The 26204-nt window shown below is 68.1% G+C and overlaps 1 protein-coding gene across 1 annotated transcript; it reads left to right on the forward strand.

The window, feature by feature from the left end:
* On the forward strand, positions 1-25641 carry ZBTB7B (zinc finger and BTB domain containing 7B). Its single transcript, XM_044990716.1, has 3 exons — positions 1-150; positions 22755-23770; positions 24790-25641. Exons 2-3 carry the CDS (start codon positions 22764-22766, stop codon positions 25223-25225), a joined length of 1443 nt encoding a protein of 480 aa, XP_044846651.1. The 5' UTR covers positions 1-150; positions 22755-22763; the 3' UTR covers positions 25226-25641.
* The last annotated feature ends 563 nt before the right edge of the window (positions 25642-26204 follow it).

A 26204-nucleotide genomic window follows, 5' to 3' on the forward strand; every position in this document is an offset into this window, starting at 1 on the left:
CGAGGTGGGGACCGCGGGGGGCGGGGCGGGACGGGACAGGTGAGCGAGGTGGGGAGAGCGCAGGGGCGGGCAGAGCGAGGGGCCCCAGGAGTCCGGCCCCCAGCGGAGCGCACCGACCCCGCCTGCTGCACCTGAGCCGAGCGGAGAGCGGTGAGTCCTGCGCCGGGAGCTGCCCGGAGCCCCCGGGGGGGAATAGTTGGGGGGATCCGGCTGCCCCGCGCCCCATTAGCGCCCCCCTTGGTGGCCTGGTTCCTGTCACCCCCCCGCCCCCTGCCCCAGCTCGGGTCTCTCCCTGGACCCCGCCAGGTGCGTCGTGGTCCCTGGAGCGGAGCCCCCATCACCCCCTGGGGGAGGGCTGCCGTGGGGCGGGAGCAGGCCTGGTTGGTGGCTCAGGTCTGGGGTTATAAATAACCCTCCTTAAGCTGGTAGGTGAGTGGCAGGGCGGGTGTGCCTGGCCCGGCCCAGGGGATCGGAGACACCGGCTCCGTAGATCTGGGCCCCGGCTAGCCCGGCTGGTGCCCCTTGGGGCTGTTGGCAGCTCCCTGCGGAGAGCCAGCTCGGCCTCCGGCTGGGTGAAGGGCTGCCCGGGGCTCGGGCCCCACCGGGCGCAGCTCCCCTGGCGCGCTGGGGGGCGGGAATGGAAACCCTGAGTGCACCCGTTGGGAGCGGCAAGTTACGGCGAATGTGGACACGTCGCCAGGCCGCTGGCTCTCCTGGAAGCTGCGGGTGGGCAGGGTGCCAGGCGGGAGGAGAGGAGAGGTGGGGTGGGGAGGATTACTCGTCGCATCCCCTGCGCTGGCCGCGTCTGGGTGGGGGAGTCTGACTCTTACTGGGCTAAACTGGCGGAGGTGGGGAGAGGGACCGTGGTTCCTGCCGTGGTTCGCTGTGTCCGGACGGGGCTGTCGCTGGGCTAGAAACTGGGTATGGCCAGAGCTAAGCAGACCCCCCCCCTGCTATCTGGGGGGTGGCCTGCTCAGGCGTGGGGGCTCTTCCCTGCCGAGCTTCCCCCACCCCGTGGCTGGGCAGGCCCCAGTGGGAGGACAGTCTGATCTGGCCCTTCCTGGGTTCTGTTTACCTCTGCCTGGCTTGCGACCCAACAGTAACAAACCTGGTGAGCGCTCACCCCCCACCTCCGCGTCCTGCTGGGCACAGGGCCCCTTGCCCTCTGGCGCCCTGGCCGCCCTGATGCCCGGAGGGTGGCCCAAGGGAGCAGCCCCCCCGTTGGCCTGCAGAGCGGGGAGGAACTGGGTGTCACCATAATCTATCCTGCAGCAGTCGCTGACTAACGCTTGTGGCCACTTGAGCTAGGCCCTGCACTTAACCGAAGACCCTCCCCCTGGCCATCGCTTAGCACATGTGATCTGCTTTGTTTGTGTAGGGCCTACAGTAAATGGGGTGTGTGTTCTGGCTGTCCCTTGGCGAGGGACTGTTCTGTGGAAGTGTCACCTGTCCCTGAGTGGAAGGGGGTTTCGGCGGGAAGGGATAATCCACCCCTCCCTGCTCTCATTAATGCTTATGTATCCCAGGATGACAGTGTGTGTCTGGCACGGGGGTTCTTGGGGCATCTGGGTCAGACTCTGCTCTGGGGGCCGCCTGCCGGGAATCTGGTGCCCCATCACTCTCACCTTGCTTGGAGGCTGCTGGACTCTGCCCTGAGTGTGCCCAGCCCATGGCAGCTGTTCCCACCCGAGCCGGCCGCCCCTGGTCACGGTGTTTACCCAGGGGGTGGGGCGCGTATTTACCCTCCCAACACTGTCTGGGCCACAGCGGGATGATGAGCAGCTGCTGTCTCAGGGCTGAGACTCCCCTTGACCTGCTGGGATCTACCTTCCCAGGACAGCTCCTGCTGGGCCGGAGTCCAGGGGCTGTTCTCATGGCTACTGCCTGGGACTCCTGGGTTCTCTCCTGGCTCTGGGAGGGGAATTGGGTCTAGTGGTTAGAGTGCAGGGGGCGGGGGGACTCTTGGGTTCTACTTCTAGCTTCTGACACTGCGGCTTCGGGTGGCAAGTCTCTGCCTGGCTTTGTGCCTCAGTTTCCCCCTCCTTAATAGGGAATCGACTCCTGCTGAGAGTGGGGCAGGCTGCTTCACTCTGGCACCTCCGGGTTCTGCCTGCTTGCCGTCCAGGGACGTACCTATCGGCTGTCCCCGCGTGCGGCCCCCTGCGGGGCCCCTCACTTGGCTGGCATCCCGTGGGCACGGAGCTGTGGAAAGGGGAGGGGGCCTTGCAGGTCTCTCTGGAGGCATGGATGGCAGGGGCACACGGGGGAAGCGTCAGGTTGGAAGCGAGGGGCTGTGCTCTGTAGGGCCTTGAAAGGCAGGACAAGGAGCTTGAGCTTGGTGTGGCGGAGAAGGCAGCGCTAGAGGGCCCCGGGGGTGGGGGGAGACTGGGTAGGAGGGCTGGGGGGTAGGTGGGCTGTGTCTGCAGCCAAAGCTTGACTGGGCTACAAGCGTCCCTGGAGGAGGCGCCGCTGGCTGTGCGGGATGGGTGTGGGGTGGTGGGGCGTGAGCAATGGGGGTCAGGCCGGGAGGCAATGCCACTTGGCCCCCTGGCTGGTGTGTTCCTGGGAGTTCGGTGGCACTGGCCTTGCTGTGCTGGCAGCACCCTGGGGAGGCTCCGCGATCCGGAGGGTATTTGGGGAGAGGGGGGGAGTCCCAGCTGCATCACACAGGGGGCTTGGAGCGATGGGATGTGAGACCCAGGGAGTGCAGCTGGGCCCCAGCTCCTCCAACACCCCCTGAATCCATGTCCTCTGGCTGGGGCACCTCTGGGTCCCAGGGTCATGGGGTGCATGGAGAGCCCCGTGTGCTGGGTCCCTGGGCACCCTCCCCAGCTCAGGCCTCTGAGGGGTACAGCAGGAGCGGGTCAGTGGGCCAGAGTGGCCCAGCCTGGTCCGGCCTGGCGGCACTGGGGCTCGGAGCAGCAGGGGCTGCTGCCATGCCCAGCTGAGGAACCTCTCCCCCAGCAGGAGCGGGTGGATGATGAAACCACAGAGAAATTGCTGCTGGTAGTGCGCTGGAGCCCTGGGAGCCCACGCCGTGCCTTGGGGCCTGCCGCAGTAACCTTGGCGTGCTGGGGAAGGGGGGGTCCAGCTTTGGGGGGGTGGAGTTCCAGGAGTTGCGTGTGGGGGCGGGGGCAGATCTGAGTCTGGATGTGATGGGTGACTCCTTCGTGCTCCCCCATGGGGGGCAGGGTGAGCCCCATTGGGCCGAGGGGGCAGCAGGCCGTGTCCCTGGCTGCAGCGAGATGGGGCACCCTGGAGGTGGGGCGCCCACATGGGACTCTGGAGTCAGGTGCTGGGCTCTGACGTCCTGCAGATGGTGGGTCTCAGCCTGGCCCTGGGGAACTGGGGAATTGCTCCCTGCTGCAGGGGGCCAGGCTGAGACCCAGCCAGCAGCAGGTGCCTGGTGCCCTTTCGGGGAGCCCCAGAGAACCGCTCTGTCCACCCCACCGTGCCAGCTCCCCCGAGGCTGGTGACCTTCAGCTCCTGCGGGGAGGCGCTGAGCTGCTCATGGTGTCCCTGCCCTGCCCATGTGCATTCTTGGCACCTTCTGGAGCTGCTGGGCCTTGGAGCCCCATGTCCCCAGGGAGCAGCCGGCGTGACTTGGCCGGGTTCCCCTGGCGGGCGGGCGGGAGGGTGGGCGGGCGGGGGGGACCAGGCTGCGGGAGGGAAAATGAAAGCAGGTGATGCGGAAGGAGAAGTAGGTCAGGCGAGCTCTGGCCTCTCCCAGCAGGCAGGCTCAGGGTGTGCATGCGCTGCTGCTGCCTGCTTGTCCCTGCTGCTGCAGCCCGGGCCCCGATGGGCAGCGCCTGGCAAGCGTGGTGAGTGCTTCTCTGTGCACTGCCCCCTCTGGGCGGGGTCCTGCTGCCCAGGGCCATCCCCCCTCCTTCTGGGCACTGTCTCCTCCCAGCCTGCAGCCCAGGCACTGATGTCAGGCTGAGCTCATCGGTGGTGGAGGGCCCTGGCTGTCCCAGGGGTCCCGGTGGGGGGTGTTAGCTCTGCTCCCCAGCTGGCTGCCTTGGGCTCTTGCTCCAATCCTCTCCCACTCCATGGTCCCCGGAGGGTCAGGTGTGGGGGGATCTTATCCAGTCTGACCCTGAGCCCCCTTCCGTGTGTCCTGGCTGATCGCCTTGGGGGAGCAGGGCCGGACCCCAAGGGAGCTCCTGAATCCAGGCACTGCTGGCCTAGTGTGCAGTCACTCTGTGCTCCACCCCTGGGTGTCCTCCCCCCACCCCTAGCCTGGAGCTGGCCAGGCCCCTCCGCTCCATGCACAGCTGCTGGGTGGGAGCAGAGGCTTTGCCCAGGGCAGGAAGTAGCGTGAAGGAAGGTGCCTTGCTGGGCTTCCCCATCTCCAGGATTGGGGGTTACCCGGTGTTGGGGAGACCTGCCCAGTCAGAGCTGGGTGGGAGGGAGCTGGCAAAGGACCCCGGTGCTGGGAGACAGAGCTTTGGGGCCTGAGAGCCCCTGCTGGCAAGGGGGAGCAGAGCCTGGGGACATCCTGCTGCTCAGCACCTGTCCAGGCTGTCCTGTGGCCCAATGACCCCCTAGTGCCCGGGGGGGGGGCAGCAAGGACATTAGTCCTCTCCTAATTAGTAATAATTAATCCTGCACATGCTGTGCTGTTGGGTGGGGCCTGAGTGAGAGAGGTAGATGGGAAGGAGGTTTAGCAGGAGAAGCGTGTGGGACTGCAGAGGAAATGAGTCCCCCACCCTGGGCGGCAGGGCTCAGCAGGGGGCGCTGTGCTGCAGGGAGCGGGTGGGGGCTCAGCAGGGGGCGCTGTGCTGCAGGGAGCGGGTGGGGGCTCAGCAGGGGGCGCTGTGCTGCAGGGAGCGGGTGGGGGCTCAGCAGGGGGCGCTGTGCTGCAGGGAGCGGGTGGGGGCTCAGCAGGGGGCGCTCTCCCCCGGCAGGGCTGGGGGCACTGGGATGCAGGGAGCGGGTGGGGGCTCAGCAGGGGGGGCTCTCCCCCGGCAGGGCTGGGGGCACTGGGATGCAGGGAGCGGGTGGGGGCTCAGCAGGGGGCGCTCTCCCCCGGCAGGGCTGGGGGCACTGGGATGCAGGGAGCGGGTGGGGGCTCAGCAGGGGGCGCTCTCCCCCGGCAGGGCTGGGGGCACTGGGATGCAGGGAGCGGGTGGGGGCTCAGCAGGGGGCGCTCTCCCTGGCAGTCAGTGCTGGCCCCATGCCTGGGGGTCAGCACTAGGGTGTCGTTGCCCCTTGTGACACTCACTCGCCCCAGTGCAGAACGGCTGCTGCATCCTGCCCCAGGGCTGTGGGGAGCGGTTCCCAAGCCCCATGGTTGGGGGGCCAGCACGGCCTGCCCCAGCGTGGCAGCCGGCGCTGCGTGGGCCGTGGGAAGGTTGAGCCGGGCGGGGTGGGGCTGGGATCTTGGCAGTGGCCTAGTTCTGAGCTCTATTCCAGGCTGTGGGGCTGTGGGGATTAGCACCGCCCACCCCGGCTGGCGGAGATCAGCGCTGGCCTGGCCGCTGGGCTCAGGTGCAGCTCGGTGGCCTCAGCAGCTGCCTGGGGGGCGGAAGCCGGGCTATTTCTGTTTTGGGGTGGGGTGGGGGCACACTGGGGGCCAGCCTGGGCTCCAAGCAGCCGCTGTCCTTATGAGGCGGCTCCGGGGGCTTGGCCTGGTCGCGGTGCTGAGCTCGGCGCCCCTGCTGTCTGTAGCTCTGGCCCTGTTGGAGCGAGGCTGGGAACCCTGCACCCCCATATGGGGACTAGTACGCGGGGCGATGCCAGGGGGGCTGGTGGGCCGGCCTCTCCCGTGAGCTGCAGCGTGGAGCTGGCTGGGGATTCGCCTTGCACCCGATGCTGCGCTAGTTCCAGGGTGTTGGCACTTGGGGGGAGGAGGGGGTCCTTGCTTGCAGCTCCTAGATGTGGGGGGGGGTTATGGTCCCCACTCCTGTCCTCTGGCCATTCAGCAGAGCTGCCTCCCTCCCGCTCGGTGGGTCTCGGTGCTGGGCCAGTGGGGCCTCCTGGGCTGAGATCTGACCCAGCTCATTGCACTGCTCCTGGCCCCGGCGTGGGCCAGCTGGCACTCTGCTCCCACCTGGTGCCAGGCTGAGAGCTGGCCCTGCCCTGCCTCTTCCCACAGCGAGGGGCTAGCCGGCCTCCAGCCAGCTCCCATGGCTGGGTGGGGAAGCTGCTGAGGGGAGCGTGGAGGGAAGCAGGAACTGAATGCAGCAGGGGGGTCCTGTCCACCACCCCAAGGCTGCAGAGCTGGGGGGGGCAGAGACCGGGGACTGAGCCCCGGGGAGGAATTAACCCGCTAGTCCGGGGCCAGGTGCGGAGACACTTGGCGAAATGCAGCAGCAGCGCAAGGGCAGAGCTGGAGGGGCCGCACCGAGCCGGCCTCTTCTGCGTCTCCTGCTTTGCGGCTCTCGGGCGCTGTAGCAGAGGCTCCCGTGAGGGGGAAGCCCTGTCCGTGCCTTGAGCTGGGCTGGGGGGAGGGAGGTGTGGGGGTTCCTTGGCACGCTGGCCCCAGCGCCTGGCTGGGTGGGTGGGAGGCAGCTGGCGGCTGAGCGGGTCTCGCTCAAGGCCTCGGGGGCGGGGGAAGGGCCTGGTGCTGAGGCTCCTGGGTTGTCCCAGGCAGGCAGGCTGAGCTGCTCCCCTCCTGTGGGGGGTGGGGTGGAGGTCGGTGCCCTGAGTTCATCTCCCTTTGGTTTGGGGTTTTTTGCTGTTTAATATTTCCTTCCTGTTCCCCCATCGACTGCGTTTCAGCAACTCCTTCCTTCCGCTGCTCCTGCCTCCCACGCGGCCCTGCCCCCCATGCCAGCTGCCCCCCAGAGCCCTCGCTGGGCTGCGAGCCTTGCCCTGTGGAACCCCTCTCCTTGCAGGGGGCTCCCCCAGCAGCCACATGACCCTGCCCACGCGCTTGGCACGCTGCTCCCCAGCCACCCACAAGGGGTCTGCGCCCTTGGTGTGAGCCCCCTGGGGCTGGGGCCCATCCCGTGGGTCAGCACCGGGAACCCTCTGGTGCAACTCATGGAGCCTACGAATCCCAGCATGCAATGCTGCCTGGAGCATCTGGCAGCTTTCTGGGGCCTGCAGTCCCTTGCGGGGGGGGGGGGGTCAGGGCTGCTTATCCGGGTGCCCCAGTGGCTCTCGATGGGATTGGGAGTAGAGGGTCCTGCAGGGGAGCTGTGGGGGGGGGGCAGGGCCAGGGGTTCAGGCAGGGGAGCTGTCCTGTGCTGGGGTGGGGGGAGTAGGTTTGAGGAGCCATGCTGCCTTGCTTGTCTGCGTCTGGCAGTGACACTGATGGGGCCAGAGGTGTGGGGGGTGCACAGCCCTAGCTGGCATCCTGGGCCCAATCCCTTGGTGAATAACAGGGATGGACCCTCCTCCCTGGAGTTGGCTGGGCGAGCTCTCCCCAGCGCCTGGGCTGGCCCGTGCCCACTGGCCCCCTTCCTTGGGCTCTTGTAGGACCTTGGAGCTGGGCATGGAGGAACTGTCTGTGTGGGGGGGACGAACCTGCCCTCAGGGCCTGCTCCTCGGGGTACTGGGAGCTGTGGGTGCCCAGGCCTGCTAGGCTGGCTGGGTCGGGGACTCTGCGGACATCGGCCTTGGGCATCCGTCCGCCATAGGAGCTGTAACCCGCCTTGAGTGGGGGATTTGGGGCAGATGGGGAGCTCGCACCCTGAGGCTGCCAGGCATGCTGGGCACAGAGCTGTGGCGGGCGCTGAGGGCTCATGAGGGGCAGCTGTGGAGCAAGAATCTGTCTGAGCCCCTTGCAGTCAGGGTCTCTGCTGAGGCTGGCACAGGGAGAAGAGGGGGGTCCGGGCTGAGGCTGGCACGGGGCGAAGGGGGGGGTCTCTGCTGAGGCTGGCACAGGGAGAAGGGGGGGGCTCGGCTGAGGCTGGCATGGGGGGGTAGGAGGGGCTCGGCTGAGGCTGGCTCAGGGAGAAGAGGGGGGTCCGGGCTGAGGCTGGCATGGGGTGAAGGGGGGGGCTCGGCTGAGGCTGGCACAGGGAGAAGGGGGGGGCTCGGCTGAGGCTGGCACGGGGGGGTAGGAGGGGCTCGGCTGAGGCTGGCTCGGGGAGAAGGGGGGGGTCTCGGCTGAGGCTGGCACAGGGGGGTAAGGGGGTCCAGGCTGAGGCTGGCACGGGGCCAAGGGGGGGGGTCTCTGCTGAGGCTGGCACAGGGGGGAAGGGGGTCTGGGCTGAGGCTGGCATGGGGCGAAGGGGGGGGGGGGGGGGTCTGGGCTGAGGCTGGCATGGGGCGAAGGGGGGGGTCTGGGCTGAGGCTGGCATGGGGCGAAGGGGGGGGTCCGGGCTGAGGCTGGCAAGGGGCGAAGGGGGGGGGTCTGGGCTGAGGCTGGCATGGGGCGAAGGGGGGGGGTCTCGGCTGAGGCTGGCACGGGGCGAAGGGGGGGGGTCCGGGCTGAGGCTGGCACGGGGCGAAGGGGGGGGGTCTCGGCTGAGGCTGGCACGGGGCGAAGGGGGGTCCGGGCTGAGGCTGGCATGGGGCAAAGGGGGGGGTCTCGGCTGAGGCTGGCACGGGGCGAAGGGGGGGGTCTCGGCTGAGGCTGGCACGGGGGGGGGAAGGGAACAGCAGCTGTCCCAGCAGCATTGCCTCCGAGGAGGCCCTAGGCCTGGCTCTGAGCTTGCAGCGGGGGGCGCCTGGTAGTTGGTTTTCTGGAGTCCATCTGGCTTTGGCCTGGCTGGTGGGTGCCACTGGCTCCCGGTGCCCCCCGCGAAGACCCGTCCCTGACAGTGACAGGGAGCAGTTTGTGGTTTGCTCTGGTGACTGAAAGCAGGAGGTTGCAACACCCCTGGGGGGCGGGGGTGGGACGACCCGGTGACTCACTTGCCACCAGCGAGATCCTTCTGACTCAGGGCTGCGTGCGACTCCTGTGCCCATGCCCCTCCCTGCCCGCCTCGCCCACCTTATCTCCTGCCCTTAGCACCTGGCACACCTGGGCTGGGGGGGGCTGGCTCCGCTGCCGCCGTTCCCCTCCTTTATGGGGGCAAAGGGCAGGCAGGGAGGGCTGGCAGGCAGGTGCCTCGTGCCCTTCCTCTCGGAGCTGTGCCCACCAGGGCGCCCGGAGCCAGCCTCTGCTGCCCCAGACTGGCTGTTCTGCTCCTGGCGGGTGGCTGGAGCCTGGCGCTCCCCGCAGTAGGGGCCTGGGCCCGCGGCTGCTCTGACTGAGCCTGCGAGGCCCTGGGCGGGGCCGGGGGCAGGGTGCTGCTCTCTGCCCCAAGGTGGGGTGCTTGGTGCCAGGCAGGCCGGGCGGCCCCGGTAATGCTCTGACTCCTGCCTATCGGCTGTGCTCTGTGAGATGGCTGCAGCCGAAAGCCGGAACCCTGTGATCTGGTGTGGTGGGGGGTTCAGTCCTGGCACCCCCCCCCCAAAATGCCTTAAGGGGGCCTGACTCTCGTGGACTCCAGCAGGGGCACAGAGCACCTCTGGGACCCAGCCCCTTTAAACCCTTCACAGAAGGAGACCCCAGAGTCAAGGCTGCTTCTGTAGATGTTTCCTGGCTGCGTCCCACCGGGCTCAGCTTCAGCACCTGCCTGCTGGGGTGCGCCAGGAGTCATGCGGTGTGGGGTTTGGTGCAGCATGCGGGACTGGGGGGTTGGTGTGGCATGGGGGGCAGTGGGGGGGGGTCGGTGCAGCATGGGGGGCAGTGCCATGGCCCCAGCTGCCCGCTCTGTTGCCGGGCAGAGCAGCAGGGTGATTGTTCTCTGGATTTGTGCTCAGCATGTTCCTGGCACTGGTGGGTAACGACTCGCCGCCATGGAGGGGGTCTTGGTTGCATCTCCGCCCCCCTCCCTGGGGGACTGAGTGCCATTGAGTGCCCTGGGTTGCTGCTGCCAGGGGCCCCCAGTGCTGCTGGGCAGGGGACTGGTGTGGTGTGAGCATGGACTCGGCGGGCAGGGTGGGGGCTGTGGGGTTGGGAAACGGGCACTGGTCCATGGCCCCTCTCACCACCCCACCCCTCTGGCGTGGCCTGTGTCTCTGAGAGCCCCCGGTGCTGGAGCCGCCGGTGGGAGGGCCTGGCTGCCCCTCCCTGACCGGGCTGGGGACTGCGGGTTCCCAGCGCCAGTTGCATTGAGTGCCCAACCCTGGTCCTGCGACCTGCCATGGCCCCTAGGGACACGGTGGCTGCCCCAGGAGCGCTCTCCCCTGCTGCCCATGTGCCTGGCAGGGCTGCGGCTGCCCAGGGCGAGGGCCCAGCAAGTGCTGTGGGTGGGGTGCAGGCTGTGACAGGTATGTTGTGAGAAGCCGCAGCTCTGCTAGGGTTGCCAACCCTACAGGATTGTCCTGGAGTCTCTGGGAACTGAAGATTGTGTCATGTGATGAAACCTCCAGGAATCTGTCCAACCAAAGCTGGCACCATAGGCTCTGCCCAGGGGATTGGAGCACCCAGCGCACTGGCATGGGCAGTGCCAACAGTGTGTGGGTGCAGATCAGTGGGGGGAGCTGGCCCCCAGTGGCTCAGGAGCGTCACCCCTGGTGCACAGGAGGAGGGAGGGGTGAAGCTGAGCAAAGAGGGGGTCTGGCTCCGACTCTGGCTCAGCTGCTTAGGGCAGGAACAGCCTGTAAGATATGACATGCTCACAGCACCTGCCCCGTGCCCTGCCTGGGATCTCATCCACTTGCTGGCGGCGCGGCTTGCCCAGCGCTGCCAGGAGCCCGTCTCGCTCCCTGCCGTAAACGGCGGTGCCCTGCCCGGGTGTTGGTGGGAGCTCGCTGAGCACCCAGGGGTGCTGGTCATCCTGAATGCAGCCTCAAGGGGTGCATGCTGAAGCCCCCCATGGCCTAGATGCTTTCCAGCACCTTCCTGCTGTGCACGTGGGAGCTGGGAGCCTGCAGGCAGACATCGGTTGTCTGCTTCCCCCCCACCCCCCACCCCCGCCCCGGGGCACTGGGGGCAGCCAAGCTGCCAGCCCCTGTCATTCTCTGGCATGTGGGGCCAGGCGTGTCAGGCCAGGTCTCTCGGGTGGCTCCTGGGGCTGGCCGGCTGGGCACGTCGCGGCATGCAGCGCAGAGCAGAGCCTGGCTCTGGTGCTGATGCAGCCCTGCTCCCCGGGACGAGCCCAGGGTGGGAGCCGATAGAGCAGAGCCTGCAGCCGCTGAGGCTCCCTGCGGGGTCGGACAGCACACCCCACCCCGGGACTCCCAGGGGGCTGCGCTGGCCAGGGTGTCGGGGCTGCAGCTAAGCCAGCAAGCGGAGCATTATCCCACAGGCAGCAGGGCCCCCGCTCGGATGGCTGGGGCAGGGGGCCTGGGGGGAACCCCACCCCCATGGCTGGGCCGGAGGCAGCCCTGAGCCCCCTTCCCCATGCGGTTGGCCTCTGTTCCCGTCTCCACTGGGGCTGGTGTGTGTGGGGGGGTTCCCCCGGCTGTGCCTCACCCCAGGTGCTCTGATGCGTTGGCCTGGCGTGCTGGGAATTTCCTCTCTTTCGGGGCGGGGGGGCCCCCGGCGCCGTGGCCAGCTACCAAAGGGTTAATGCTGTGTGTGTTCTGGGGAGCGGGGCTGGGAGGTGCGTGACCCGGGGTGTGGGCGTCGACTCCTTTTGAGGTGGGGTGGGAGGTGAAGTGTGAGCGGGGAGCGGGGCCAGGTTCACACGGAGCCCGGGTGCCCTGCCGAGAGCCAGCCGCGCGGGCACGCAGCCGAAGGTGAGGGGCCCTGGGCCCGGGGCACGCGCTGGCCCCCTTGGCGGGGAGTGGGCCGGGCAGCACCCGCGGGGCGAGCGGAGCCGGCGTCTGGCTGTGCCCTGGCCGTGCCCGCTCTGCAGGCGCCAGGCGGTGCTGGGATTGTCTGGGGGGTGCTCCCCTGGGAGCTCTGTGCCCCGGTGGCTGTGGGGCAGGGAGGCTCTGGGGGCCTGCGTGTTGTGGGAAGGGGATGCAGACATCTTGGCCCCTTGCTGGTATGGCAGGTGCCCCTTGCCGGGGGAGGCGGTGGTGGGGGGGCTGTGCCTTGGCTTCCTCCCGGCGAGTCTGAGCCTCACGATCCCGAACAGCCTCGGTCTGCGCCCACCTGCCCGGAGAGACTGGCTTGGGGTCCCAGCGAGAGGCCATGGCGGGGCTGCGAATGGGAGCCAGGTGTCCCCAGGTCTCAGCCCGGTGGCCTGGTGTTGGGCCGCCGTGTGTGCTCTGTGGGGTGCTGGGTTCAGGTGGGGGCTGGGTGTGCTAGTGGCAATAGCTCCTGGCTGCCCAGCTGTCCCGGGGCTGCCAGCTCCAAGGGTCCCCAAAGGCTGGAGTGGGACTGAGCCAGTGAGCTGGAACCATCTGCACAAGGTGGGGAGACCCTCAGTGCTTGGGACCCAGCTAAACTAGGGCTGCCCTGTGGGGGGGATAGGCCTGGGGCGGTGGTAGAGGGGGAACACAGGCCCAGGGGATTGGGGGTGCAGGCCCTGGGGGAGCCGAGGTTGGGCTGGCCCTGCTGGGGGGGTGTTGCATGTCCTGGAGGAGCTGGGGGCAGGCTGGCTCTGGATGTGGTTTGGGGGCACTGGGGGAGCTGGAGACAGGTTGGCCCTGTGGCGGGATGTGTGCAGGCCCTGGGGGAGTCGGGGTTGGGCTGGCCCTGTGGGGGGGAGCAGTTTGCAGGCCCTAGGGGAGCTGCGGCCGGGGCGGGGGTGGGGGGGAGTGTTGTGTGCCCTATTGGAAGGGGGGGGCTGCAGGCCCTGGGGGAGTCGGGGTTGGGCTGGCCCTGTGGGGGGGATAGGCCTGGGGGAGATGGGGTTGGGACAGCCCTGGGGGGGTGGAGGGGGAACACAGGCCCAGGGGGTTGGGGGTGCAGGCCCTGGGGGAGCTGGGGGCAGGCTGGCTCTGGGGGAGCCAGAGACAGATTGGCCCTGTGAGGGGATGTGTGCAGGCCCTGGGGGAGTCGGGCGCAGGGCCACCTAGTCTCTCAGTTGGGCACTGTGGAGCAGAGCTGAGGCCCTGGGTGTTATGGTGGGGTTAGTGCTGGATCTGAGGGGGGTGGATGCCCCCCACTTGTGGAGCTGCCCCACATCTAGGGGCCTCCTGATGCCCCGGCTCTGCCTGGGTGACGGGTGGCTGGAGGCACCGGGAGGGTGAGCGTCAGTCCTGGCTCGGCCTGGTCTGCTCACTGGCCCTGGTGCCCTTGGGTGCCCGTCACCCCAGGCACTGCCTGAGCCCTGCATTTGGGGGTGGGCTGAGGTTTAAGATGCATTGGGGGCCTTGTCGCCCGGCCTCCCCTGCAGCCTGCTACACAGCAGGCATGGCCGTGGGGGCGACAGGGCTCCCCCTTCCTTGGTACTGGGCCTGGGATGGGATTGCTCTGGCATCTGGGCCGGCCTGTGAGCGGTGGGGGTGGGGGGTTGCGCTGGCTCCTTGGGGCAATGGCTGGGTGTCTGCAGGGAGCACACGTTTCCCCCCCCCCCAGCCCGGCCCGTTAGAGGAGCAGGGAAAGGCGTGAGTTCTGCCCAGTAACACCACTGGCAAGAGTGTCCTCTGTGTGTGTGTGGGGGGGGGGGGTCCGTGGTCCCGTCGCTGTGCCCTGTGTGTGTGTGGGGGGGTCCGTGGTCCCGTCGCTGTGCCCTGTGTGTGTGTGGGGGGGGGCCGTGGTCCCGTCGCTGTGCCCTGTGTGTGTGTGTGGGGGGGTCCGTGGTCCCGTCGCTGTGCCCTGTGTGTGTGTGGGGGGGTCCGTGGTCCTGTCGCTGTGCCCTGTGTGTGTGTGTGGGGGGGGTCCGTGGTCCTGTCACTGTGCCCTGTGTGTGTGTGGGGGGGTCCGTGGTCCTGTCGCTGTGCCGTGTGTGTGTGTGTGTGTGTGGCCTGTGGTCCCGTCGCTGTGCCCTGTGTGGGGGGGGGGCCGTGGTCCTGTCACTGTGCCCTGTGTGTGTGTGTGGGGGGGTCCGTGGTCCTGTCACTGTGCCGTGTGTGGGGGGGTCCGTGGTCCTGTCGCTGTGCCGTGTGGGGGGGGGTCCATGGTCCTGTCGCTGTGCCGTGTGTGTGTGTGTGTGTGTGTGTGGCCTGTGGTCCCGTTGCTGTGCCCTGTGTGTGTGTCTGGGGGGGGGTCCGTGGTCCTGTCACTGTGCCCTGTGTGTGTGGAGGGGTCTGTGGTCCCGTTGCTGTGCCCTGTGTGGGGACAGGGGTCTGTGGTCCTGTTGCTGTGCCTTGTGGGGGGAGGGGGGTCCGTGGTCGTGTCGCTGTGCTGTGTGAGTGGGGGGGGGGCGTGGTCCAGTTGCTGTGACCTGTGTGTGGGTCCATGGTCGCGTCACTGTGCTGTGTGTGTGTGTCGGGGGGGGGGGTCCGTGGTCCTGTCGCTGTGCCTTGTGGGGGGGGGGTCCGTGGTCCCATCGCTGTGCCGTGTGGGGGGGGGGCTGTGTCTGTGGTCACGTTGCAGAGCCCTGTGTGTGTGTGTGGGGTCCATGGTCCTGTCGCTGTGCCCTGTGTGTGGGGAGTCCATGGTCCCGTCGCTGTGCCCTGTGTGTGTGTGTGTGTGGGGGTGGTCCCGTCGCTGTGCCCTGTGTGTGTGTGTGGGGGGGGTCCCGTCGCTGTGCCCTGTGTGTGTGTGGGGGGGGTCCGTGGTCCCATCGCTGTGCCCTGTGTGTGGGGGGGGCCGTGGTCCCGTCGCTGTGCCCTGTGTGTGTGTTGGGGGGGGCGTGGTCCCGTCGCTGTGCCCTGTGTGTGTGGGGGGGGGGCCGTGGTCCCGTCGCTGTGCCCTGTGTGTGTGGGGGGGGGGCCGTGGTCCCGTCGCTGTGCCCTGTGTGTGTGTGTGGGGGGCCGTGGTCCCGTCGCTGTGCCCTGTGTGTGTGTGGGGGGGCCGTGGTCCCGTCGCTGTGCCCTGTGTGTGTGTTGGGGGGGGCCGTGGTCCCGTCGCTGTGCCCTGTGTGTGTGGGGGGCCGTGGTCCCGTCGCTGTGCCCTGTGTGTGTGGGGGGGGCCGTGGTCCCGTTGCCGTGGTCCAGCTGCTGCCTGGCAGGGTGATGCTGTGATGGATGTAGTTGAGCTCGGAGGTTGACACGCAATTGGCTCCTGGCGGCAGCTTGACAGAGTGCTGCACAGAATGGGGGGGGTGTCACACACTCGCCCCCACCCCCCGCCATGGGGCGGGTGGGTTTTGTTTTCCTCCTTGTTTAAAACCATTTCCTTTCTTGTGTGTTCGTTGTTTTTCATAGAGCGGCACCCGCTCAGCCCCCATCCCCCTGCCTCCGTGCACGGCGGGGCCCCACTGCCGCCAGACATGGGCCTGGCAGCGCCCAGGTCATGGGGCAGGCTCGTGGGGGGGATCTCTAATCTCAGTAGCGAGAAGCTGGCTATTGCCCCCTCTTGGCTGGAGCTCACCTTGGGGGGCTCTGTGTTAACTGGTTTTGCCCCTTAGATGCTCCCCTTCCCCCCGTGGGGCTGTGCTCGGGTGCTGGCAGCGCTTGGGGGCCAGGTAGGGAGAGCAGAGCCCAGCAGCCAGACCCTGCAGGGAGTTGGGGCGATTGCCTGCTCTGTGCCTGGCTGTTTGTGGGTTTGCTGTGGGCCATGAGGAGAGAGCAGTGTCTCAGGGCTAGAGCAGGGGGGCTGGGAGCCAGGACTCCTGGGTTCTCTCCCCGGCTCTGGGAGCGCAGTGGGCTCTGGTGGGTTAGAGCACCGGGGGCTGGGAGCCAGGACTCCTGGGTTCTCTCCCCGGCTCTGGGAGGGGAGTGGGGGCTGGGATCCAGGACTCCTGGGTTCTTTCCCTGGCTCTGGGGATGGGTGGGAGGGAAATATGTCCCAGTGGTTAGAGTTGCTCTCACCTCCCCTGTGACTCACATTTCCCAGTGCAGCTGTGAAGTCCCTCGACAGCGTCCCTCTCCCCGGGGCCCCGGCTCTGGTGTAACTCAGACACTTACAGCTGCTGAGGCTGGGGGCCTGGGCCCCAGGTGGGGTGCTCTCCAGTCCCTGCATGTTCCACTAGCAGTGGGGCGTTTGGTTCCCACCGGAGGTGGGTTAAATCACCATTGCCGTGGGGCCCAGGGCAGCGGCCCAAACCCAGGCCTGCCCCCGGGGAGGAGGGAGTGGGGCGGGAAGGGCAGGCTCTGAAGGAGGCTGGTGCCGGGGTGGACGATGGTGAAGGGCAGCACGCTCCTGGTGGGAGAGGGCTCAGCGCTGTTCTCTGGATTGCCCCAGTGGCTGGGTGCTGGCCAGTACCTCGGGGGTTTGCCCCCCTGTGCCCCCGTGGGGGCAGCTGGCTGCTGGATGGGGTGGCTGCTGTTGCATCTGACACAGGCTCTGCTCTGAGGTGTGAATGGTGGGTGGCAGCTGCTGGTTCTGTGAAGTGCCCAGTGATCCCTCGCCTGGTGCTGAGGCAGCTGCCTCTGGGGTGGGGTGGGGTAGCTGTTTAGTAACGCACAGCAATGCTGCCCAGTTCTGTGCTGGATGAAGCGTCTCCAGCTGGAACTGCAGCGGCTTGAGGCAGCCTCGCAGAGAGGGTTTCCCAGGCCCCTGGGTCCCGCCACCTGCCCCTTGCACAAAGGGCCGTGAGAGCAAGGAGGAGCCGAGCGGTTGGCTGTGCCCTTGCCAGGTGGCACCCAGGCCCGCGCGATGCCAGGGGCAGGGCTCTGACCTGGGCTGCGGCTCGTTCCCTGGGAACCGGCTGGTTGCCAGGCGAAGCAGGGCAGGTAACGAATAAGGTTGCGCAAGGCTCCTCCTGCGTTGCTGACACATGGGGCGGGGCGGAGCTGGCCTCTGCGCGGGGCCCAGCCTGCCGGGCACACGGTGTCAGGCTGACCCGCTGGGATCGCATTGTTCCCCAGCAGGGGCTGTGGCGCTGTTACCAGGGGAGACGGCCGGGGCCTACTGGGACCTGGGGAGACGGGCCGCCCCCGCTCGGTGGGACGGCTGGGCCCCTGCGAGGCACTGCTACCCGCAGAGAGGAGCCGTGGGCGTGGGGAGCGGTGCTGCCTTGGCCCTGGCTCACCGCAGTGATTGGGAACAGGCCCCCCTTACCGGCACTGGCTCTGCCTTCCGGTGCCAGAGCTGTGCTGGAAAGAGTGAAATCACCCTGGGCCCAGGCCTGGCCACGGGAGCTGACGCAGCTTCCAGACGCCCTGCCCTGCCCCGCTGCCGCAGGCCCAGCCGCTGTGCTGGGAGCAGGGGGACCCCCCGCCCCTGCTCCGTGGCTCGCCAGGGGGAGAGCGAGGGTGCTGCCTTTCTTGCTTCGGGGCGTCGTCGGCTCCTGCAGGCCCTGCTCTGTGCTGGGTGCTGCAGGGCTGAGTCACGGGTGGGCCCTGGCCCGGGCTGTGGATGATTCACGGCAGGGGAAGGGCCTGGGTCCTGTGGACGGGCCTGAGCACTGGGTATTGCAACACAGAAGTGGCTGGGAAACCCGGGGGGTGGGACGTAGGCCCCCTGCTCCTCCCCATCTCTGGGAGCCTAAGAAGCGTCTCTGGGCTGGGTTCGGTTGCAGGATCCCTGCCCATGCATGACCCGCCGTACCCCCTTGCAGGCCAGGCTGTGCTCTGCAGCAAGGCGGGGGGCGGCTGGAGTCCCACCATCTCACAGCTTGGCCCAGTGGGGCTGGGGAGATGCTGAGGCTCCTGGCCCGGGGGGAGGGGGGAGGAGTTGCGTGCTGTTTTCTCTCAGCCTCGTAGCTGCAGGGGGTGGCTCCCTGCGCGGAGCCCAGGTTTCCCTGCCCCCCCAGTCCCCTGTGGGAGAGGTTGGGGAACCGTCTCCAGAGGGGCTGGTCGGGGGATTGTGGGGTCAGAGCCCTGGGGCCTGGCCGCTCCACGGGGCGGGGGCTGCGCCATGCGGCCGCTCTCCATTTCCGGGCTGCGCTCTGCGCCCACACACCTGCCCCCCCCCCCCGCCGCGCGTCGCTTATCGCTCTCATCTGCCTCGATGGTAACTCTGGCTCTGCATGCAGTGCTGCTCCTGCGGGGAGGATGCACGGGGGGGGGGGCAGTAAGAGGCAGTGGGTGTGATGGAAAGTCCCCCCCCTTCCCAGCCGCTGGGATGGGCCTGCCCCTTGGCGGTGCCATCCGGCCTGTGTGCCGACCGCTGCCCATCTGCCAGGCCAGGGGTAACGAGGCAGCTGACCCCCCACTGCCCAGCTCAGCTGGGCCACGGCCCCCCTGTTGCAGTGACCCCAGGGTAGGCCCCACGCTGAGCTCCTCACCCCCCTCCCCTCTGTGCCCAAGAGGTTGCAGGTTAATGGCTGGGGCAGGGTTCCCACCTGTGATGTAGAGGCCCCCAGCCGGCTGAGCTGGGGCAGTGGGTGCCCCCGGAGGTGTTGCCCAAAGGGCTGTAGCGGGTCCCCTGCCCCCCGGGGCTGGAGGAAGGGAGCGCTGAGGTGCTGGCTGCCGGGACTGGCAGGCCTGGCTGGGGGCAGCAGCAGGGTGGGAAGCACTGTTGGCGCGGGGGCCTCTCTCTCACACCCGCAGGGAGAACCGCACCCGGCTGGGGGCAGGAGCTGTGAAACTGTGAGAGACGCGGGGGGGCGGGGGTGGATCTGACTCCGGCAGGGGAATCGAGAGCGAAACACTGGGGTTCTCAGTTAGCTCTCGCTGCACCGAGCCATCAGCCCTGTGGGGAGCGGGTCTGGGTTGGGGGCGCCGGGGCGCCAGCGGTGCAAGAGGCCCAGAATGCAGAGCCCCAGGGGCCAACTCACGTGGGTGCGAGGGGCCCCTATCCCCCTGCATGCGGCCCTGGGCTGCTGTGGAATTTCCCAGCGGGGACCGGGGCCATTTGGGTGTTTTTTTGGGGGGGAATGTGTCACCCCCCCTCGGCCATTAGCTGCCAGGCAGTCTGGTGCTGCGCTAGAAACAGGAAGAGCTGCGAGCGTGAAGGGCCCAGCCGGGCGCCCCCTCCCCTGTGTGTGTTCGGGTTCAGGTGGCTCCAGCTGGCCCCAGCTCCCTGGTGCTGCAGGACACTGGGAGCAAAACAATATTTGAGGGTTTGGGGGCGGGGTGGTTCCTGTGCACCTGGGCTGCTAGGATGAGAAATGACAATCCCAGACCTGCCCCCTCCCCGCCCTGCCCAGAGCTCTCTGCTATCCCAGGCCTCCCCCCCTCACTCTGCCCAGAGCGCTCTGCTATCCCAGGCCTGCCCCCTCCCCGCCCTGGCGGTGCCCCTCCTCAGCCCAGAGCCACCTCCTGTGCTGGGCATGCCCGCCCCCCAGTTCTGCCAGTGCCCCTCCCTCCTGACAGTCTTTCTGCTTCCCCCTCTGCCCTTGGGGATGCTCTGGTATCCGCAGCTCAGCATCCCCATCCCAGAGCCGGCTGGGTCCCCTGTGCCAGTGCTGTGTGTCACGGCAGCGCCTTTTTTCCTGGGTGCTGGGGACACACAGTCCCTGGCTTGAGAGCCCCCCGGCCCTGGGACAGCCTGTGCCTCCGGCTTTGGGTGAGGGGCTCCATGAGGATCTCCTAGCAATGTGAGGGGGTCCCGCAACTCCTCCAGTACCCCCCACTCACTTGGGGCTGATCTGCTGTGTGCGAAATCTCCTGCCCGCTAATCCCCCCAGCTAATCTCCCCTGCTAATCTGATTGGGGTTTTGTCACGGCTTGTCTGCTCCGAGGGGTGTGATGGGTTAATCCGTGCTAATCTGCTCCCTCTAATCCAGCCCTGCTTGCGCCCTCTGAGAAACGCCAGCCAGAGAGGCTGCTGGGAGAAGGAACGGCCTAGTGCTCAGTGCCCAGTGCTGGGAGCCAGGACTCCTGGGTTCTGTCCCCAGCTCTGGGAGGGGAGTGGGGTCTGGTGAGTTAGAGTGAGGGGGCCCTGGCTTGCTGTGTGACCACGGACCTCCCTCCCCAGATGCTGAATGGGGGCAAGCAGCAGCTAGCAGGAGCCCTTGCTGTGGCCAGGGCGGGCGCTGAGGCCAGAGCAGAGCATCACCAGAGATGGGAGCGGCCAAGTGCCCCGTGGCAGGCGGGCTGGGTGCTGCGGGGCAGCAGGGTCTGTGTAGCTGGCACGTCCCTTCTGTGGGCATCTGGGCAGGGGTGTGGACCAAACCCTGGAGATGGGGTTTCAGCCCTGCTCTGCTTCCCGCTGCCATGCCCCGCTGGCCCCCTGACACTGCCTGCTCCGGGTGGGTGGCAGGGGCCGGGGGGCCTCCTTCCCAGGAGCCGGCTTGACTTGGCTTCCGCTTTCTGGGGAGGCTGCTGCCTGCCCTGCCGGTGGATCCTGCTTGGCAGAGAGGGGAGGGGCAGCTGCGCTCAGCTCTGTTCCCACCTCCCTGCACCGGCAGGCAGCCCCAGCTGGCTGGCACCCAAGCACAGGGAGCGGCCGTGGGGGGCTGGGCCTGCTTGCCATGGGGCCGCTGTCCACACCCCCCAGAGCTGGGCAAGAGGGGGCATGTCCCCCGCCTTCCTGCACAGCTGGGGACAGGGAGGGGCCCCTCACGCACCCTCATTCCTGGCTACGCTCTGCCCCCAGCCCAGCTGCCCGCGGCCGTGGGTCCTGCCCCACCCCAGTGCTGGGCACTGATCCTGCTCTGCTGGTCCCTCTCACCAGCTCGGGTTGGGAGCGCCGGGGCAGACTCCCCCGGCAGCAGCAGTCTCTGGTGGTGAGAGGCGGATGGCGGGTGCCAGGACTCCTGGGTTCTATCCCTGGCTCTGGCTGACCTTGGCTAAGTCCCTGCTGCCCCTGCACCGTTCGGCTCCCTGGCGGGTCTGGGGCTCTCGGAGCTTGTGTCGGCGCTGGGCCCTGGAGCTCTTAGGGGTCACAACATGGCTGGGGGAGGGGGTGCTGTGGTGGTGGGGGGCTGGGGAGGCTGGCGGTGCCCCTGGACAGAGCCCAGCCCTGTGTCCCAGCCAGGGAGGGGGTGCTGGGCCCAGGGAGCCCCCCCACGGTACGTCTTGGGCCCATGTGGGAGGGCGGTTGGTCTCCATGGCCCTGCTGCCCTCAGCTTTGGGGGGGGAGGGGCCCGGTTGGCACTGCTTGTCTCAGGGTCTGTGGCTCCCCTGGAGCCCCCCCCCCCACAGCCACGTCTCTGCCCCAGGCAGCCTACGGGGGGGGTACGTGGGCAGCCCCTTCCCAGCATGCCTGGGGCACCAAGCAGGGGTACGGTGCCCATTGCTGCCTGGCCCCAGGGAGGTGCTGGGGTGGCTGGAGCTGCCTGCACTATCCTGCCCCCTCCCCTGCCTCTGGGACCCGTCTCCGGTGCCGCTCCCTGCCCGGCTGGGGGAGGGGTGCTCCACCCAGAGCCTGTCCCAGGAGCGAGCCCCCCAGTGGTGTGGCCCCCAGCCGTGTCTTGTGGCTCCCAAGTGGCGTGTGGGGGGAGGCTGGCCTGGGTGGCTGCATGGGGGGAAGAGGAGGAAATCTCCCCCTGCCCAGACTCAGGCGGGCCAGGGCTGGGCCTAGCCTGTCCTCCCCGGCCAGGCCACTGTCAGGTTTGCGGTATAAATCCCACCTGCCCTTCCCCGCTGCACCCATGCTTGGCTGCCTGTGGTGGTGCCCCCCACCGCGGGGGCAGGACCCTGGGTTCACGGGGATCCTCCTCTGCCAAGGGCAGGAAAGGCGGCCCGGTCCCTGGTCTGGTTCCCAGCCTGGCTGGGCTCCGTGGGGCTCCCGGCCTTGGCAGTGCCTCGTTCCCCAGCACGCGGGGCACAGGAAGAGCAGCGGTGACCCCCTTGGTGGCTGCCAGCCTGGGGGACCCTCGCTCGACACCAGCGCAGCCCGGGTAGCAGCTGGACCCGCTCCCCTGCCCAGCCCCGGTCCCCTCCCTGGCTGGGGCAGAGAGAGACCAGGCCGCTTGGCCTCTGCGGGGGCTGCTGGCACGGGGCCCGTGTGTGCCCATGGGGATGGGGGCGAGGTTGGGGCCCTATGCCCATGTCTCATGCCCACGTGGGGAGCTGGTGCGTGCCAGGGGAGGTCTCAGGGCTGGGCGCTGGGGGGCTGTGAGTGGCGGCTCAGGAAGCCGCCTGCGCCAGTTGCCAATTCAAATGCGGCGTGCTGAGATTTCCCCCTTTGGTGTGGTCGCACTGAGGGGGGCGGCAGGCAGGTGCTGCGGCTGTGTCTGGGTTGCGGGGGAAGGCGAAGCCCCGGTTCCTGGCAGGGTGAATCTAAGCCCTGGGCATAGGTGCTCCCTGGGACCACAGGCATCATGCCCCCCTCCCCAGCTCTGGCCTCTGTCTGCACAGACTTGTCTCCCCATCCCTGGCTCTGGGAGGCAGCTGGGACCTGCTGGCAGCACCTGGCTTTAGTGCAAATAGGTCCCCAGCTCCGTGGGCCTGCCAGAGAACCGGGGGGGGGGGTGTAGGGCTGCTGACACCCCTGAAATGGGGGCAAGGAGCCGCTGAATTTCAGCACCTTCCCACCACCAGACGTTGCCCTCTGCTCGGGGGTCCTGCACGTACTGTTCCCCCCACCCCACCCCACCCCACCTGTTTGGCGTCAGTCTGAGCTCCTCGGGGCAGATTTTATCGGTGCCGTGGGAGCGTGGAGCCGGCGTTATCTCTTCTAGGAATCTGCTGTGCTGGGGGGCTGCACGCCCACTCCCCCTCTGCGCACCGGCATTGGCACCGCTCCGGGGCGTGGGGGGGTTTCCTCAATCGATGGCGGAGCCGGCGCACTTAACGCTTTCACCACAGAAGTTTCCTCTAAGTGGCTGCCCCCTCCCCCTTCCATCGCCACGCGGCCCCGTGGGCTGCTCCCCTCCCACCAGGCCCTGTGTGGCGGAGGGCACTGGCTGCCCCCCGGAGCAGTGGAGGGGGTTGAAGCTCTGGGGAGGGCTCCAGCCCCCTGCATGGCCTGGCTCAGGGCACGGCTAGTCCCAGTGTGGGGGCTGCCCCCCGGCCAAGACTGGCAGGAGCTGAGGCTGGTGCTGCAGGGAGCACGAGGCCGGGAGGCTCTGACCAGGCTGTGTCTCTGCCCGCAGGTGAGGAGGATGGGGAGCCCTGAGGATGACCTGATCGGCATCCCCTTCCCGGAGCACAGCAGCGAGCTGCTGAGCAGCCTGAACGAGCAGCGCCAGCTCGGGGTGCTGTGCGACGTGACCATCCGGAGCCAGGGGCTGGAGTACCGCACCCACCGGGCCGTGCTGGCCGGCTGCAGCCGCTACTTCAAGAAGCTGTTTGCGGGGCCGGGGCCAGGCCCGGGACAGGAGGTCTGCGAGCTGGACTTCGTGGGGCCCGAGGCGCTGGGTGCGCTGCTGGAGTTCGCGTACACGGCCACGCTCACCATCAGCAGCGCCAACATGGGCGAGGTGCTGCAGGCTGCCCAGCTGCTGGAGATCCCCTGCGTCATCGCCGCCTGCGTGGAGATCCTGCAGGGCAGTGGGCGGGAGGCGCCCGGGCCCGATGATGGGGACTGCGAGCGGGCACGCCGCTACCTCGAGGCCTTTGCCACCCTGCCGGACGTGGCCGGGGCCCCCCTGCTCCCTGCCCGCCCGGCCCCCCGCCGCAGCAAGAAGACCCGCAAGTTCCTGCAGGCTCGATCCTCCCGGCTCAATCACCACGCCGAAGAGCCGGGCCCCGGCAGCCCCTTGCCCGAGCCTCGGGAGCCATCTCCCCTGCTGCCCCCGGCGCCCGAGGGCCTGGCCCAGCCCTACGAGGGCTACGAGGCGGCTGAGGAGGAGGAGCTGCCCCCGCACCCCTACCCCTATCCGTATCCCTACCCCTATCAGCCAGCCCTGTCCCCCGAGGACGCCGGCTCCGACGAGGACCCCATTGACCCTGACCTCATGGCCTACCTGAGCTCCCTGCAGCAGGAGCCCCTGGCCTCCGGCCTGGACAGCCCCGACAAGCTGGTGCGCAAGCGTCGCTCCCAGATGCCCCAGGAATGCCCCGTCTGCCACAAGATCATCCATGGCGCAGGCAAGCTGCCCCGGCACATGCGCACCCACACCGGCGAGAAGCCGTTCGCCTGTGAGGTGTGCGGCGTCCGCTTCACCCGGTGAGTCCCCCTGCATCCCGCTTCGTCCGCTGAGTCCCCCCTTGCACTGCTGCTTCACCCGGTGAGGTGCCCCTGTGCCCCCCGTGTGCCCGCTTCACCCGGTGAGTCCCCCTGCATCCCGCTTCGTCCACTGAGTCCCCCCCCCACACTCCTGGTGAGTCCCCCTTGTGTGCCCCCACTTCACCTGCTGAGTGCCTCACACGTGCCCCCTGCACCCCCTACTTCACCCAGTCAGTTCCCCCCCCCCCCCGCTTTGTCTGCTGATTTCCCCACGCACACCCCTGCTTCACGACTAAGGGCGGGTATGCTAGAGGTCTATAAAATCATGACTGACGTGGAGAAAGTCAATCAGGAAGTGTATTTACTCCTTCTCCTAACACAAGAACCAGGGGTCACCAAATGAAATTAACAGGCAGCAGGTTTAAAACAAACACAAGGCAGTATTTCTTCACACAACACAGTCAACCTGTGGAACTCCTTGCCAGGGGATGTTCTAACGGCCAAGACTATAACAGGGTTCAAAAAAGAACTTGATAAATTCATGGTCCATCAGTGGCTATTAGCCAGGATGGGCAGGGATTGTGTCCCTAGCCTCTGTTTGCCAGAAGCTGGGAATGGGCTCCAGGGGATGGATCACTTGCTGATTCCCTGTTCTGTTCACTCCCTCTGGGGCACCTGGCATTGGCCACTGTCGGCAGACAGGACGCTGGGCTAGATGGACCCTTGGTCTCACCCAGTGTGGCCGTTCCTATGTTCCCATGCCAGGGGATGGATGGCAGTGCCCAGCTGGGACAGTGGTTGTGTGCGGTTGGGGGGCAGGGGGCAGCTCTCTGTCGGGGGAGTAGGGGCAGTTCTCGTGTGATCCTGGCCCTTGCTTACGCTGAGCTTGGGCATCTCCTGGGCCAGAGTTACTGCCCCTGCTGACGGGCATCTCCTGGCTCCACCCCCTCTGCCACTGACTGGCCCCTCCCACCCTCGCCCTTCCCCCACTCATGGTTCCCTTCCCCACCCCCCCGCAGGAACGACAAGCTGAAGATCCACATGAGGAAGCACACGGGCGAGCGGCCCTACTCCTGCCAGCACTGCAGCGCCCGCTTCCTGCACAGCTACGACCTGAAGAACCACATGCACCTGCACACGGGCGCCCGGCCCTACGAGTGCTACCTCTGCCACAAGGCCTTCGCCAAGGACGACCACCTGCAGCGCCACCTCAAGGGCCAGAACTGCCTGGAGGTGCGGACGCGCCGGCGCCGCCGCGAGGAGCCGCCCCCGCCCCCCGCCGGCCCCCAGGGCCTCGACCTGTCCAACGGGCGCCTGGAGAGCCTGCGCCTCTCGCTGGCCCGCTTCTGGGACCCGCCCCGCGCCCCCCCGCCCAATGAGGACGAGGAGGAGGAGGAGGGGGAGGCGGAGGAGGGGCCGCAGCTGGACGGGGCCGTCCCCGTGGAGACGGCGTAGGGCCCTGCCCCGGGCGGGCGGGCGGGCGGCCGGAGGCACTATCCCCAGGGCGGGCGCTGCCCTGGTGGGGGGCTGCTGCAGGCACAGCCCCAGCAGCTCCCGCTCCGGGGTTGGGAGCGGGCTGAGCATGTGCTGGGCGGGGCGGAGGCCCAGCACCCCCTGGGGATAGTGCATCACGGCGCCCCCAGCTGGAGCACACGGACCCTGCCCTGGCGGGAGTGGGCACAAGAAGCAATAAGGACCGTCGGGGGCTTTCGGGCATGTGGGTCTTGTGGGGGGAGGCAGGCGGGGCTGCCTGGGGAATATGTCCCAGCTCTCCTGGAGCAGGGGCTCCGGGCTGGGCCTCGTCCCCTTCTTGTGTCTCACTGCTCTTCACAGAGCTGGCAGAGGACTGGGAAACAAGACTCCTGGGTTCTGGGAGAGGAGGGGGGCTGGTGGGTTAGAATGGGGGGGCTGGGAGCCAGGACTCCTGGTTCTCTCCCCAGTGCTGGGAGGGGAGTGGGGGCTGGTGGGTTAGAATGGGGGGGGAGGGGGCTGGGAGCTAGGACTCCTGGGTTCTATCTCTGGCTCTGGGAGGGGAGTGGGGGCTGGTGGGTTAGGGCTGGGAGCTAGGACTCCTGGGTTCTGTCCCCAGGTCTGGAGGGGAGTGGGGTGGAGTCTGGGGGGTGGGGGAGCTGGGAGCCAGGACTCCTGGGTTCTCGCCCTGGCTCTGGTGGGGGGTGTGGTCTGCTGGGTTAGAGCAGGGGGCCAGGATTCCTGGGTTCTGTTCCCAGGTTGGGGCGGGGCTGCAGCCTGACCCTGCTGCCTGGGTGGGAAGCCATTCCCCACACAAACTGTCTCTCACTTGACAACGCAAGTTTCTGTTCCTGTTTTTCCCGTCGCTGTTTGTTCTGAATTATGCAAAGGGGGAAACTCCCCCTGGCGGATTTGCACAATGAAATGCTGGGGGGGCCTCGCCCTGCCCCTCCCCTTAGCCTGG

This window comes from Mauremys mutica, chromosome 17 (assembly GCF_020497125.1).
Source record: "Mauremys mutica isolate MM-2020 ecotype Southern chromosome 17, ASM2049712v1, whole genome shotgun sequence".
Taxonomy (NCBI): Eukaryota; Metazoa; Chordata; order Testudines; family Geoemydidae; genus Mauremys; species Mauremys mutica.